Source organism: Diplotaxodon limnothrissa, linkage group LG7, assembly GCF_057381915.1.
Source record: "Diplotaxodon limnothrissa isolate DT_005_m linkage group LG7, D_limnothrissa_male_GT1.1, whole genome shotgun sequence".
NCBI classification, from domain to species: domain Eukaryota; kingdom Metazoa; phylum Chordata; class Actinopteri; order Cichliformes; family Cichlidae; genus Diplotaxodon; species Diplotaxodon limnothrissa.
Window position 1 is genome coordinate 35,574,237 of NC_140602.1, and position 14,106 is coordinate 35,588,342.

At 39.6% G+C, this 14,106-nt stretch overlaps 1 protein-coding gene across 1 annotated transcript in view; it reads right to left on the minus strand.

Moving 5' to 3' along the window:
* The window catches only part of npr2 (natriuretic peptide receptor 2), an 89,336-nt gene that overhangs the window by 25,536 nt on the left and 49,694 nt on the right, over positions 1 to 14,106 (minus strand). Inside the window, exons 11-14 of the mRNA XM_085359639.1 lie at positions 12,516 to 12,620; positions 7,676 to 7,747; positions 6,780 to 6,939; positions 6,530 to 6,685 (exon numbers count right to left, since the gene is read on the minus strand). Coding sequence (XP_085215765.1) covers positions 6,530 to 6,685; positions 6,780 to 6,939; positions 7,676 to 7,747; positions 12,516 to 12,620 — 493 coding nt within the window. The remainder of the gene's footprint in view (positions 1 to 6,529; positions 6,686 to 6,779; positions 6,940 to 7,675; positions 7,748 to 12,515; positions 12,621 to 14,106) is intronic.

A 14,106-nucleotide genomic window follows, 5' to 3' on the forward strand; every position in this document is an offset into this window, starting at 1 on the left:
TGAAACTCAGCAGGTTATTATAATAGTCAGGACACAATTGAACAGCTGAAAACCAACAGAGACAGATACAGTGACAAATATTTGCCTCCTGATTTTATAGTTTTTTGCATATTAGTCACATTCACATGATCATCAATTAACTGTGATTAACCACATTTTTTAGAGAGCTGAGTTCAATTTCAGCCACACCCGCTGAATCAAGAAATCAGTTGAATAGAACCTGACTGACAAAGTGAAGTAGAGTAAAAGATCTCAAAAAGCAACACATCATCCCACAATCCAAGAAAACAGATGAGATGAGAAACAAAATGACATCTATCAGTCTGGACAGGGTTACAAAGCAGTTTCTTTGGGAACAGTGGTGAACTTTCCCAAGAGAAGCCTACTAAAATTACTACAGGATTACTACAAGAGGCCACTGATGACTCATCCAGTAGGTCACTAAAGAACCCAGAACAACAGCGAAAGAACTGCAGACCTCACTTGCCTCAGTTAAGGTCTGAGTTCATTATTCAACGATAAAAAAGTAACTGGGCAAAAGTCACATCCATGGGAGATGCAGAAACTAACACAGCATTTCATACAAAGAACATCATACCAAGTGTCAGACATGACTGTGGTGGTGTGACGGTCTGGGGCTGCTTTGTTGCTTCAGGATGACTTGCTGTAATTGATGGAACCATGAAATCTGCTCTCTACCACAGAATCCTGAAGATGAATGTCCAGCCATTAGTTCATGCCCTGCACTGATGGCCAGAGACAGAAGCACTTCGGATATGCAGCAGGACAATGATCTGAAACGCAGCTGCAAATCCACTGCTGAATGGCTCAAAAAGAAATAAAGGTTTCGGAGTGGCCTAATCAAAGTCTGGACTTAAATCAGATTGAGATGCTTTGGCATGCCTTTAAACAAGGTAGATAACCTCCAAGTGTGGCCGAATAAAAACAATTCTGCAAAGAAGAGAGGGACGAAATTCCTCCACAGGAATTTGAAAGACTGACTGTCAGTTATCACAAACGGTTGACTGGAGTTCTTGCTGCAAGTGGTGGACCAACCAGTTGTCAGTTAAGTGGAAAAATGTTTCCCTTGTTAAAGAAAATCATCTTTTAAAAACTGCATTTTGTATTTACTCAGGTTATCTTTGTCTAATTTTGTTTGTTTTATCTTAAACATTTAAATGTAAGAAACATACAAATATTACTGGTGGCTCCCAGTGCTACCCCTCAGCCTCCTGGTAGACACACCAATAGTCTCAATTTCAAAATCTTACATTGCCTTGTTGTCAAGTTATCACATTCACAAGATTTTCAGAAAATGTACTTACTTGAGGTCAAAGTCACTGAGATTCAAACTCATCGAAGTAGCTACACCTATGGTGTCAGTTTGAAGCTCCTATGTCACCTCATTCTTGACTTATCGCATACATAAACGTATGCCTTCATGTCGCCCACCCAGTGGGGTGGCAACATTACCCAAGAAACTAAGAAATCAGGAACGAGGCAAACACTTTTTCATAGCACTGTACACCATCTCAACAAGGAGCATAAAGTGCAGCATTTTTTGGCAGCAAGTGAAATTTAATAAGCTTTCCTCAAGGTCTTATTACAATATCAGCAGAAAAATCCCTGAGTCCAAATTTGGTAATCGGTATTAAATGTTTTTATAAGTTGTAAGATCTAAGTCATCATCAATAATGAGAAGTAGACTCTTCTGAGAAACGTGGGTTGTCATCATCTGTTCTCTGAGACATAACTGGTGTGTTGGATATTGTTATCTTTGGGCAGACCCAGGATATTTCTTCCTCTTTCCAGTTTCTCTGAAGTATTTCTCAAATTTATCTTACTTCCTAATCTTGTGAAAGTCTATAGGTCATCTCAGAAATGTGTTATTAATGCTTACAACAACAAGTGATGTGATGTCACTTTGAGGACATCAGTTAGCAATGATAGGATATACTCAAATGATCAAATGATTGAGAAGGAATTCATGACAAAAAAGACATTACTTCATTTCACTGCTGCTCACCCAGGAGGGTCCTCTCATGTTCTTTTAATAAAATAATTGGTCACACTGCCAGTCTGGTAACTGGGGACTGTGTGGACCCCAACACTGTGCTCTTTATTTATTAATTTCATTAATAAATAAAGCAGCTAGATCTTTGGAAACAACGCTCAGCTTTGGTCGCAGTGCAAAGAAACATCATTTATCAAAACAGCGCACTGTCCAAAAAATAATTTATTACTTTGTAAAAGCTAAACTAAACTGCCTCGCTAGCTTCACACCACAAAAACACCCTGACTGATGACTTTGTGTTCAAAGGTGTATATTTCATAGTGTTGGTAATATTTTTTCCGCCACATGTGAACTCTACTTAAAGCTCAATGCACTGTATATTGATAACAGTTTTCTACAGTTTTAACTGAACTTGACTCTCATAATGTTTCAGATTTATCCGGAGGAGAAAATGAGAAGGACTCATTTTCCTCCTTTCCAGTTCTAGAATTTTCATTCTTGGACCCTGCTAGAGTAGCTTCACATCATTCAAACTTTATTTATGTTTACGCTGGGTCAGAGTGCACGCCCTTAGCTGCTTTCCCTTTAAGCCATCCTTTGTCTCTGATTGGCTGCCCCTCACAAACATCAGGTTTGAACACCTTTGCTGAGGATGGCTTCACTACTCACAATATCCTCTCCCTATGACATGATACAGAGCCATAAGTAGGGAAAAGAGTGTTAGAAAGCGAATGCTTGGAGGTTAAAGTCTTTTGGCTCACAGGGATATGAAAAAGTTCTGAAAACAGGAGTAAAGGTAAGGCTTTAAAAACTTTGTTCATGTTCAATATGAGCTTTCACTATTGTGGCAAATGGAAAATATTCCCATGAAGACAGGATGCTATACTCAGTGAGCTAAAACAGAGTACATTTCTATTAATATTTTTAGTACACCGCTTCTTTTATTGTGTTATCCTTATGCTAATGTGCTATTTCTGTTGTATAGCATTAATTTATTCAGCAGTGCTGGTTGACTCTTTATAGTTGCTGATATTTTTTCCCTCTTTTATTCATAAATCATGTCATTATAAAAGTCTGTAAGAGACATCCTTCCCCAAACGATTCTTCCACATCCGCTCTTTTCTGTTAGTATTATCATCACGAAAGAGCCATAAGAGTAATTTGAAGACTCCACTGTTATTTTAAAACCACAAAATCACAATTTCACAACTGGCTCCAACACATCTGAACACTAGAGAGCAGGTGCTGGCTTTCACTGCTCACAGCCTGTTACAGATGAGCGTGAGCCACTTGTACGATCAGTGTAGAGCGTGACTGTGAATAAAAGGTTAATGAAAGCCATCGCACAGATGAAGCACTCCAGGAGGGTTTCACGCATCCACTTTGGATGCGCAAAAGTTGATCTGGAGTAGCTCTAGAAGTTGTTCCTGATGTCACTAATGCAGAAGCAGCGGAGGTGCAGGCAAAAGAGGGAAACCAGGGAAACTGGTCAAACCACAATATGCAGTATGTGTGCAGGAAAAGCCAAAGGGTCACGTGTGAGTAGTTCACTTCAAACCATAATAATGAAGATTTAAGATCAGTCTGAAATGGTGTCATCTAAATATATAATTTTCTGCCTGTCTTGGAGCTCAGCCTTCCAATCAAGCACACAAATATATAATTTTCACACAAGTGTATGAAAGTTTTCACACGGTCAGTAGTCTGAGTTTTTTTCCTTTTTTTCTTTTACTTTGCTGCTGCTAAAAAGTAGGGTCACCTTTTTTCTAAAAAAATATGTGTTTTCCTCCATCCTGATTGGAGTAGCATTAAGTCATGTGACACAAGTTTAGGATTTTATTGAGACCTATGGCGGAAACAAGTTACCCGCAAAGTTTACAGAGACATACTTAAAGAGGAGACATCTTCATCACTCATCAAATCTATCTTAGAATTATGTGACATGAAGGTTGTGTCCACACTGGAAGCGAGTCACTCGTCACGCATCGCTTTGAAGCTGATGGCCTTTCGCTTGAGGACAATCCAGGTTCTGGTTGCCTAGGTAACCCTCTAATGTATTTACTACCAGGCCGAATGTCAATCATGGGCATTCATGACTCACCGGTCATTCAGTCTCACCCACTTCACATTGACAGCAATTATTTTCCTTGTAGTCGCTCAAAATCATCAAATATTATTTCACCTTCTTTGGCCTTGTGTCTCTGCAATTCACTTCCAGTGTTTACGCAGCTTAATGTTTGGGAAAACAGTGGTTGGTGACCACAGCATGACCAAAAAGCAAAGCAGCTGTGGAACTCTCTACCCCCGGACATAAGAAACATTGGTTCTCTCCCCCAGTTTAAATCCCAACTCAAAACCCAATGCTGCATATTCATTGTGAACCTATTGTTTGTTTATTTATTTTCTGATTTTTTGTTTTTATTGTTCTTCATTTTGTCATTTTTCTATAATATGTTTTATTCTATTGTTAAGTGTCCTTGGGTGTCTTGAAAAGCGCTTTTAAATAAAATTTATTATTATTATTATTATTGTTATCATTACAAAGTTGCTGCAGGCTTACAACTGAACTGCAAAATTACATAGAGTTTTGGCAACCTTGCATTTAAGTAAACAGAACACAACCAGTTGAGTTGAGTCCCTTGCTGCAAAGAGTCACCTCGCAGACGAGTTGCACTCATTCAGATTGATTGCAACATGTTGAGAGCAATGCAGTCAGTCCAACCAAAATGCAATTGTTTAGCCTCGCCTCAAATCAGGTAACCTGTCCAATCAATTTCCAATCACGAGTGGTCTCCCTTGCACGCTCAGACTGTCTGGTGGCTCAGTGCCTTGTCCAAGGATACTTGGGAAATTGTTTTCCACCAACCTTCCAATTGGTGGATGACCAAAGAGATCACCATCCTATTTCTTTTGCTTTGGTGTGACTGAACAATTATAATGACAGCTGCTCCTAAAGAGCCAATCAGCAGTCGAAACAAGGAACACATAAGCAAATCACAACCATTTAATGGGTGTGATGGAAGACAACTGTACCATTTCACAAAGCCTTGTTTTCTGTAAAATTAATGTTGTCTTGTTTTCAAGTGCACATTAATGAAGCTGTGATAGAAGTAAAAGGAAGAAGTGTTTCCACCCTTATGTTGAGACAAAGTCACCAGATTTTTTAAACTGATTTAAGTGGTGATTTTACACATGGGGGGCGATCGTGGCTCAAGAGTTGGGAGTTCGCCTTGTAATCGGAAGGTTGCCAGTTCGAGCCCCGGCTTGGACAGTCTCGGTCGTTGTGTCCTTGGGCAAGACACTTCACCCGTTGCCTACTGATGGTGGTCAGAGGGCCCGGTGGCGCCAGTGTCCGGCAGCCTCGCCTCTGTCAGTGCGCCCCAGGGTGGCTGTGGCTACAATGTAGCTTGCCATCACCAGTGTGTGAATGTGTGTGTGAATGGGTGGATGACTGGATATGTAAAGCGCTTTAGGGTCCTTAGGGACTAGTAAAGCGCTATATAAATACAGGCCATTTACCATTTACCATGCAGTTCGAAATGATTGAAGTAACCCACTGGTCCATCGGTGATAGTGAAAAGTTGCATGGAATTATATTTTAAGCATCATAGGCTTTGACTGTTTTGTTATTTTCCACTTCTATCCTTATCACTAAGCTGTGATGTTTTACATCGTGGCTAAGAAATCTAAAAAGTGATTCAGAGACATTCTGAATACAGCAGACATTCAGACCACTGACAAACAGGGATGTTTTAGGGATCTTTGGACACTGTTTGCGACCCAGTTAACCAAATCCTCTCTCTCTGGTCTCGGTGTTGATGATGGCAGCTTTCAGAAGCAGGTGCTTCTAAACCAGCCAAGTCTGGCACAAAGATCTGTTAGAACCGTGACGCTAAAACACCTTTTGGCTGAAAAAACACCGACAATGATAATTAACGATATTAGAGCACAATATCTGCGCTGCGATAATTAATATTGAACAGATGGGCTTTTGGATGTAGCACTGTGTTTCTTCATACATTTTACTGTTTATTATGCTTTATTTGTTTATACTTGTGGCTCTGGTTATCTGTTAGTGGTGCTACCCTGTAAGGGTTGGGCATATTATTTTAATAATGACACAATAATAAAGTAAACTCTGAAAATCAAGCCGTTGCATACTGTTGACTTAAGGAAGATGTATCACAGCTAAAGCTGCTTCGAGACATAACACACATGACCGTTGCCTTCAGTTTCCACTTCTGCACGATCTCTGGATCACATCTTCATTTACAGTCGACTATTTTTTTCATATCTTGGACTGATTTAACATCACATTGTGGGTTTTTTTCTGCCTTGACATCTGGTCAGCACATGTTCTTTGTGTACATGGCTGCACGAAAGGGTGCTCTGACCTTTCAAAGACATTGAGCTGAATTAAACTACAAGAACAAATGTTTTAGTTTACTGGACATTTGTTTCTGCAGGGGTCAGCTGACATGTTTAAGGCCCATTAAAAAAAACTGTTGTGTTTACCTTTGGGGCTGAGGTCCATGCCCTCCACATAGAAAGGTCCATTCCTCAGAGCTATTTCCTGCAGTATTATGCCAAAACTGTACACATCACCCTTCTGAGTCCCCTGAGGAGGATGGCGGTCGTATATGAGCAGCTCAGGAGCCGTCCAGAGCTTCTCTAGATAACAACAGAACAACCCAAACTTTTAGCAGAAAGTTGATGTTCTTCTTCTTAACAATGTGACTGGATAATCATTGCTGCATTAACTTACTTGCATAGAGTGAGTGCGAGTCGTCATTTTCACTGGACGTGCGGAAGCTGACCAAGCCGAAATCTGTTATTTTCAAAACGAATCGACTGTCCACTACGCAATTAGATGACTTCAGATTTCCATGGCAGCCAAAGTAGCTGTTGTGCAGATAGTTCATACCCTGGTGCAGAGAAGTGCAAGTAAAGCATTACAGGGTGTTTTCTGTCTGTTTCTGCTACTTTCCCCATGTTTACAGTAAATCTTATGTTCAGACATGTGGAAATAATATGATCTGACAGACAATCATATGCTGAGGAGAACATTTCTCAAGGACAGGCGCTTTCGTGGGGGTTATTTCTGTGAAATTACTGTTAAACAGAAAGACACAGTGGATACTGAAGTACTCATGTTCAATACTTTGTGGAAACGGTGAGTCAATCATGCCTCAGAGCTTCACCAGCGCCTCTTCTCCTGCAAAACGATGCTATCTGCGTGGAGCAATTTAGCCGAAGGGCTTCGTCATGCAAGTCGTTCGGTATCGCTCTGACAAAAAGCCTCTTTGTTGGGACAGATTAAAAAGGAGTCCTCTAAATCATGTCCATGATTAGTTTTGATTAAGCTGGAAGGAAAACTTCTGCAGAGTTTCTCTCCTGCTTTACATTATAGGATGGAAATATTTACTCCAGTTTCGTGCACTGTGCCAAAAATACATTTTTCTGCACATTTCTCTCTCCCTCTCTCCGTCTAGACTCTGAGAAACTGCCCATGAGAAACCATGGTAACCCAGACATTTTCTGTGTGCATCTCCAAAGTGCACAAAGCCTCTTTTTTCAACACTAAGAAAAAGGGACAATCTTTCAAAAACATGTGTGACTTTTTAAATCAATGCCTGTTGACCCAGTCTGACAGCGACGTACCTTCACGATGTCATTGATCAGAGAGTAGCGGAACATCCAGTCCAGGTTGATGCTCTCATTCTCTAAAATGTCCTTAAAATAAAGAAAGAATAAAAAGGAAGAACAACTCAAAAACCTTTGCAGACATAAGAAATGCCTTATATATAATCTTCTGTCTGTCTTGAGGTGAGAACCTACCAATCAAGCATGCAAATCTATAATTTTCAGACAAAAGTACAAAATGCTCCACAAAGACATTTCTTTTTCTATCATTGTTGCTAAAGTATGTCTGGAAACACTCATGTGTTTGTCATTGTTGTTATTAATTAATCTGTGCCTAAATTAGATTACAGGTAAACCAAAGCTAGTCCAAGTTTGAGTTATGGTTCTAGACTTTTAGGATTTTTTGAGCTTTTTAAATCTGGTTTTGATTTTATTATTGTTTTAGTGACTATTATGATATTGCTGAGTTTTTAGCTCCTGTTTTAATTCACCGTATAGTATTCCTGTGTCTCTGTATCATGTTAAGTGCGAGTTTTCCTGCCTTAGTAGGTGTGTTCTGGTTGGTTAGTTGTCTGATTGTTTTCACCTGTGATTACATGCATCTGTGTCTTATCCCTAATCACGCCCCAGTGTGTGTGTGTGTGTGTGTGTGTGTGTGTGTGTGTGTGTGTGTGTGTGTGTGTGTGTGTGTATATATATATATATATATATATATATATATATATATATATATGTCCTGATTAATCCTTAATCTGTGTACGCTTCATCTTTAAAGCATAAAGCCAATAAAAGTTCCAATAAAACAGACCCTGAATGCACCAAAAGTAAAATTCAAAAATAATTATATATTTATAAAATAAAAAATTGATATTTTTATTCATTCATTGCAGTGTTTGCTTTTTGATTAATCCATTTTATTTTCATTTTGAATTTCTCATGTTTATTTTTAACTGTACAGGGCATGTTTATTTCATGTTTTTTTTTTCTTTTTTGAATAAAAAGACACATCAACATTTATGTGTCACCCTTTAGCTTTACTTTAAGAGTGTAAACTGTGAATTAAAAAAAAAAAGTATTCATCCCTATTCTCATTTATGAGAGATTAATTTATTTATCTACTTTTCATTTGCATTTTACCCAAACCCATCTATCTGTTAATTATTTTTTATTTTTAATTATTTACTTTAATCATCTTATTTTCTTCATTATTTTTTTACTGTTTTGTATTTATCTGTATTAATTACCCTAATTTTCTACATATTGTCTACTTATTTGTCACATTTATTTATTGCTATATTTTTTATGTATTTATTATATGTAATGGTTCCATAGCACAGTGGTTCACACAATCACATGGTAAGCCAAAGGTCTTGGTTTCTTTGTCTCACCCCCCCCCCCCAAACCAGTTGCACCAGATGGCAACCCCTCCCCAAGCCTGGTTCTGTTTCTTCCTCTTAAAAGGGAGTTTTTCCTTCCCACTGTCACCAAAAAACTTAATCATAGGAAAATGTCTGATTGTTGGGGTTTTCTCTGCTTTCTCTGTATCACTGCAGGGTCTTTACCTTGCAACATAAAGTGCCTTGAGTTAACTGGGATTTGGCGTTATATTAATAAAACTGAATTCAACTGAACTGGTTCAATTCCAGACAAAGAGTCCAATCCATCTGGGGTTGGATCAGGAAGGGCATCCGGTGTGAAACTCTGCCAAAATTCAAAACATGTGGAGCTACTCTGTGTCAGCGCCTTGTGACAAAGTAGCAGCCGAAAGTAGCATTTCATTATTTATCGCATTTAGTTATTATTGCTATGACTTCATGGAACACTAATTTCTTTTTTCTTGTTTTTTACTGATATTTACTGAAATCTGGTTGTCCATAATCAGCAGCCAAGATGCTCTTAAAGTTTATTTAAAGACTAAATGCAGAAACAATTCCAGAGCTGACAGTTTGTCTTCCCTGGCCTCTGTTTCAGCATCCAGCAGTATCACATCAGTCACAGATATCTGCCTTTTACGCAGACGACTTTCTTTAAAGTGTGACTGATAAAAGTCATTTCCCAGCTCGTCTGTTTTAAGGAAGCTTCTGGCGTGCCAGCATCTCGGGCCAAGATCAAGTTTGTTTAAAGCGTCATGTATTCCTTACTGGAACAAAAAAAGACAAATCGCAAATATTGAAGGACAAAAGAATGTGTGGACTTTTAATGGTTAGCTTGATAAGTATTGTAATCTAACAGTACTTCAACACAAAAATCCACTAGCTGGCTTTTGTTAGATTTGTTGTTTGAGTCCTTATTGTCTGTCTGTCTGTTGTCATGTGAAAAAAACAAAAATAAAAAATCTCAGAAGGTTTTCATCTTTGTGGCGATCAACTTTTAGAAAACACTTTTAGGTCCTGGTCGTCTGTTCAGTTATTTTTATCTTTGCTTGTTAAATTGTATGGGATGAATTGTTTAGTCTGTAAAATATCAGCTGACAGCTTTCAGTGCTCCTTGGCACATGATTATCCAGGTCTCTTGAACCCTACTGCAGGGATGAACATCACTATTCCAGAAGACATTTCCTTCTTTGGTGTCTTCGTGATAGTGGTGGAAAGCTCTGTGTAACACATGAGGGCCCGCTGGGTTTGCGTCTGCAAACGCAGATTGTCTATAAACTGCAGTCTAGACACACGAGCCACACGCTAAATACAGCTTCTGTCTATCTGTCAGTGCAATCTGGCAACACAACCTGATTCAAAGGGTGTGTGGAGCGGACCTCTGCACACACACACCAGATATTTGCTGTCTCAGCTGTTGTTTGTCCATTTCACCTTCTGACCATTTTACTAAAGCTGTAAAAACACAAATGACACATGTTTTTCAAGTGTAGGCTGTGAGTTAGGGCTATTATTATCACAAAAAAGCAGCGTTATTACAGTTTTGTAATTAGCTGGTAATTAGTTTTGTATTTTTTTTTATCTCATTTTGACTTTTTGTTTTTAATTCAGTTTAGTTCCAATTAATTTCATGAGTGAGTTTCATGTTTCAGTTTAGTTTTTATTAGTTTTAGTATTAGGTTTAGTGTTTTTGAATTATTCTAGTATGGGCGGGATATGTTAGAGGCAAGATTTACGAAAAATCAGTACAGGTATTACAATAAAGAGCTTTTTGAAAGCAGTTGACTCACAGTGTTGTGGACATCCAAATTCACAATAACAATGCCTCATCAATTAAAAATTTACCAAACAAACAAATACAAAAATGATGATACTTTGTGTTTATATTTTATTTAAATTAGCTTTCAAAGTTCACAAAATTTCACAATTTTCAAAAGACTATTTTTAGTTTAGCCTTATACAGATGTGCCAAATGTTTAGTGCAGAAAAATTCAAAATGCTGCATTTAGATTACTGAAATATACATTATGAAAATTATGTTAATTAGGCAAATCGAGTACACAAATAAATTACACTGTCTTTTGATTCTAGGGATTTGCGTACTAGGACGCAAGACAACCTTAAATGAACAACAACACAGAACTAAACTGCTTTCATAGGAATTAAGAGGATAAGATGCAGCCAGATGCTTTTAATCAAATGTATGTGATTAACTGATCATCAGCATCTGTAAAAAAGCAGACTGGTCTTCGTGATAGTGGTGGAAAGCTCTGTGTAACACATGAGGGCCTGGTCTGGAGCATTCAGGTGTGTGCTAACACACCAAGAGAGGAAAGACAGCAGCAGCTTTAGAGAAGCAGTTGCTGCTGCCCATCATTCTACGAAGGGTTATAAGGCGATTTCCAAACAATTTGAAGTCCATCATACTACAGTAGGAAAGATTATTCACAAGTGGAAAATATTCAAGACAGCTGCCAGTCTTCCCGGGAATGGACATCCCAGCAAATTCAACCCAAGGACAGACCGTGCAGTGTCCAGAGAAACTGCAAAGAGTGAAATCTAGAGGCCTCAGTATGTTAAATGTTAACGTTCATGACAGTACAGTTAAAAAAAGACTAAATAAGCATGACTTGTTTGGAAGGGTTTCCAGGAGAAAGCCCCTTTGCTCTAAAGAGAACATGGCACAGTTTAGGCTTGCAAAGGTGCATCTGAACAAACTACAAGACTTCTTGAACAATGAATGTTGGACAGATAAGCGGTGATGATTTGGGCTTGTCTTGCAGCCATGAGCTCTGAATAGTAAAGTCTAAGGAGCTTGGAAAGAAAAGCGTCTGGACTTCTTTAAGTTGCTTGAAGACATTTCACCTCTCATCTGAGAAGTTTCTTCAGTTCTAGGGTCAAATGGTGGAGATTCCCAGATTTAAACCCTGTGGGAGTATCCCACTGAGAGGGACAAAAGGACCCCTGATGATCCTCTACCTAATCACATGAGCCAAGGTGTGAAAACGGGTGTAGGTCACAATCAGCCAAGGTTTCGGGTGAAACCTAGCCCCAGTGATATCCTGAGGTCAGATGGCCCAGGATGTGAGCAGGCGTTAAGGCGTCTGGGAAGGGATCTCAAAACTGGATTATAGATGGCTGACAGTTGGTGTCATAAGCCACCTGTTCAAAGATGGTCGCTCACAGTGGACATAAATGGCCTCTTTTACTCCTCTTTTGAACCATCTGTCTACTTTGTCCAACATGTGAACAGATTACTTCAAGTTACTGGTGGTAGAGGTGGTTCCACAAGCTAATGAATCGTAAAGTCTACTGATGATTTTTTTGTATACTTATCTTCATTTTGGCTTAGTTTTTGTGAAATAAATAATAACAGTGTAATATGCCATGTGTTGTTCATCTGAGGTTGTAATTATTATGTAATTTGAAGGTTAAAATAGCCTGTTGTGACCCTCTTCAGCTTTAGAGGGGTTGAAAATGGTTACCTGCAGGCTCCCTCGGGGACAGTACTCCGTTACGATGCAGACGTTAGGAGGGTCGATGCAGGCCCCGATGAAGCGAGTCAGATGGTTGAACTGAACGTCTCTCATCTGAAAATAACCACACACAAACACACAGCAACTGTGAGTGCAACTCTTTCCAACATCACATTCCCGAACCCCATGGAAACAGAGGACGGAGGAGGGAGGACTGACGGCTCGTTTATGTACAAAGTTTTGAGAATAACGCTGCCAGCAGTTCATCAAAATAATCTATTTGCAGTGGGCTAGCTGGCACCGTGTCTTTTCCTACGTGTTGAGACGCATTCCTGCTCGGGGCACCCAGGTGAAACATGTGCGTGTGCATAAATTGCCCTTGGAGGTTATGAATGAGCCAGTGTGCTCAGGGCGATGAAAAAAATAACATAAGGTTGAGGTGTTGAGAGGACGTACGAGCAGGAATATCACACTGGAACAGGCTGAATGTGTAAAACTGCTTTACATGGAAAATAATCACTCACTGGTTTTAACGACACAAAGCGTCTTCCAAAGCATGAATCACTCTGTATGTTCGAAAAAGGAATGAAAACAGAAACCTTTGGTGGCGATTAAGCGGGAACGTTTCATTTTATGAGAATGTGCGAAGTGGAAATAAAAAGGAAGAAGAAAACAGTAATTTTCTTTTCTAGAAACACAAACGGCTACTAGTGCTAACAAAGACAGCGTATCTTTCTGCAGCTGGTGCAAAACTTTGAAAATTCATCCTCAGTGAGTGACAGAAGCTCTCACACCAAAACCAGGGTGTTAGTTGCTCATGTTTCACGGCTCGGGGGATGTTAGGCTACCCTTTGGCCTATATAATTTCCCCCGCTGCACACAAGCGAGGGGGGAGGAGAGAGCACTGGAAGACAAGTGGTTAAGTTTCCACTGGCAGGCCTGTCTCTTCCCCCCATCTGGTCGGCTTTTATACGAGCTGAGGTTTGACAGTCGATCAGGCCCCCGGGGCGTCTGAGAAGCTGCCAGCTCAGACAGAAGCCTCACTCCCCCATGTGCCTGCCGACTGACCGAGAGGCCACAGAGGCGTCAAGGAAGCCTGAACTCTCCTCTCCTCTGAAGGACAGCAACAGAAAAAAGGCCCAAAAGCACCAAAAGAATCCGAGCTGGAGAAAAGAGAAAAAATGGCCACAAGTTTTCTCCACAACTTTTCATTACCACTGGTGCAATTTCCGAGTTACGGGTTTCCCTTTGCCACACAGTGTTTCCATCACCAAACCACATAAATTGCAAGATTTTCTGTTTTCCCCCCTTCAGCCAGCTTCCTTATCACTCACTCGTAAACATCACCCAGCCGAGGAGACCTTTTCCATCAGCAGCTGCACTCAAATACATGTTTAAAGGATCTGAACCCTTTGCCGTAACATCCTGCAGTGGGTCTTTGTAAACACTAACACAAACCTATCTTTCACAAGATAAGCTACAGAGCCAGAGAAAAATACCCAAAACTAACATGCTGAAATTGTTCCACTTTAAAAAAAACTCCTTTCATAAAGCAGGTGGAGATTATGAAGGTCTTTCATCTAAACAGTTGCTTCATTTT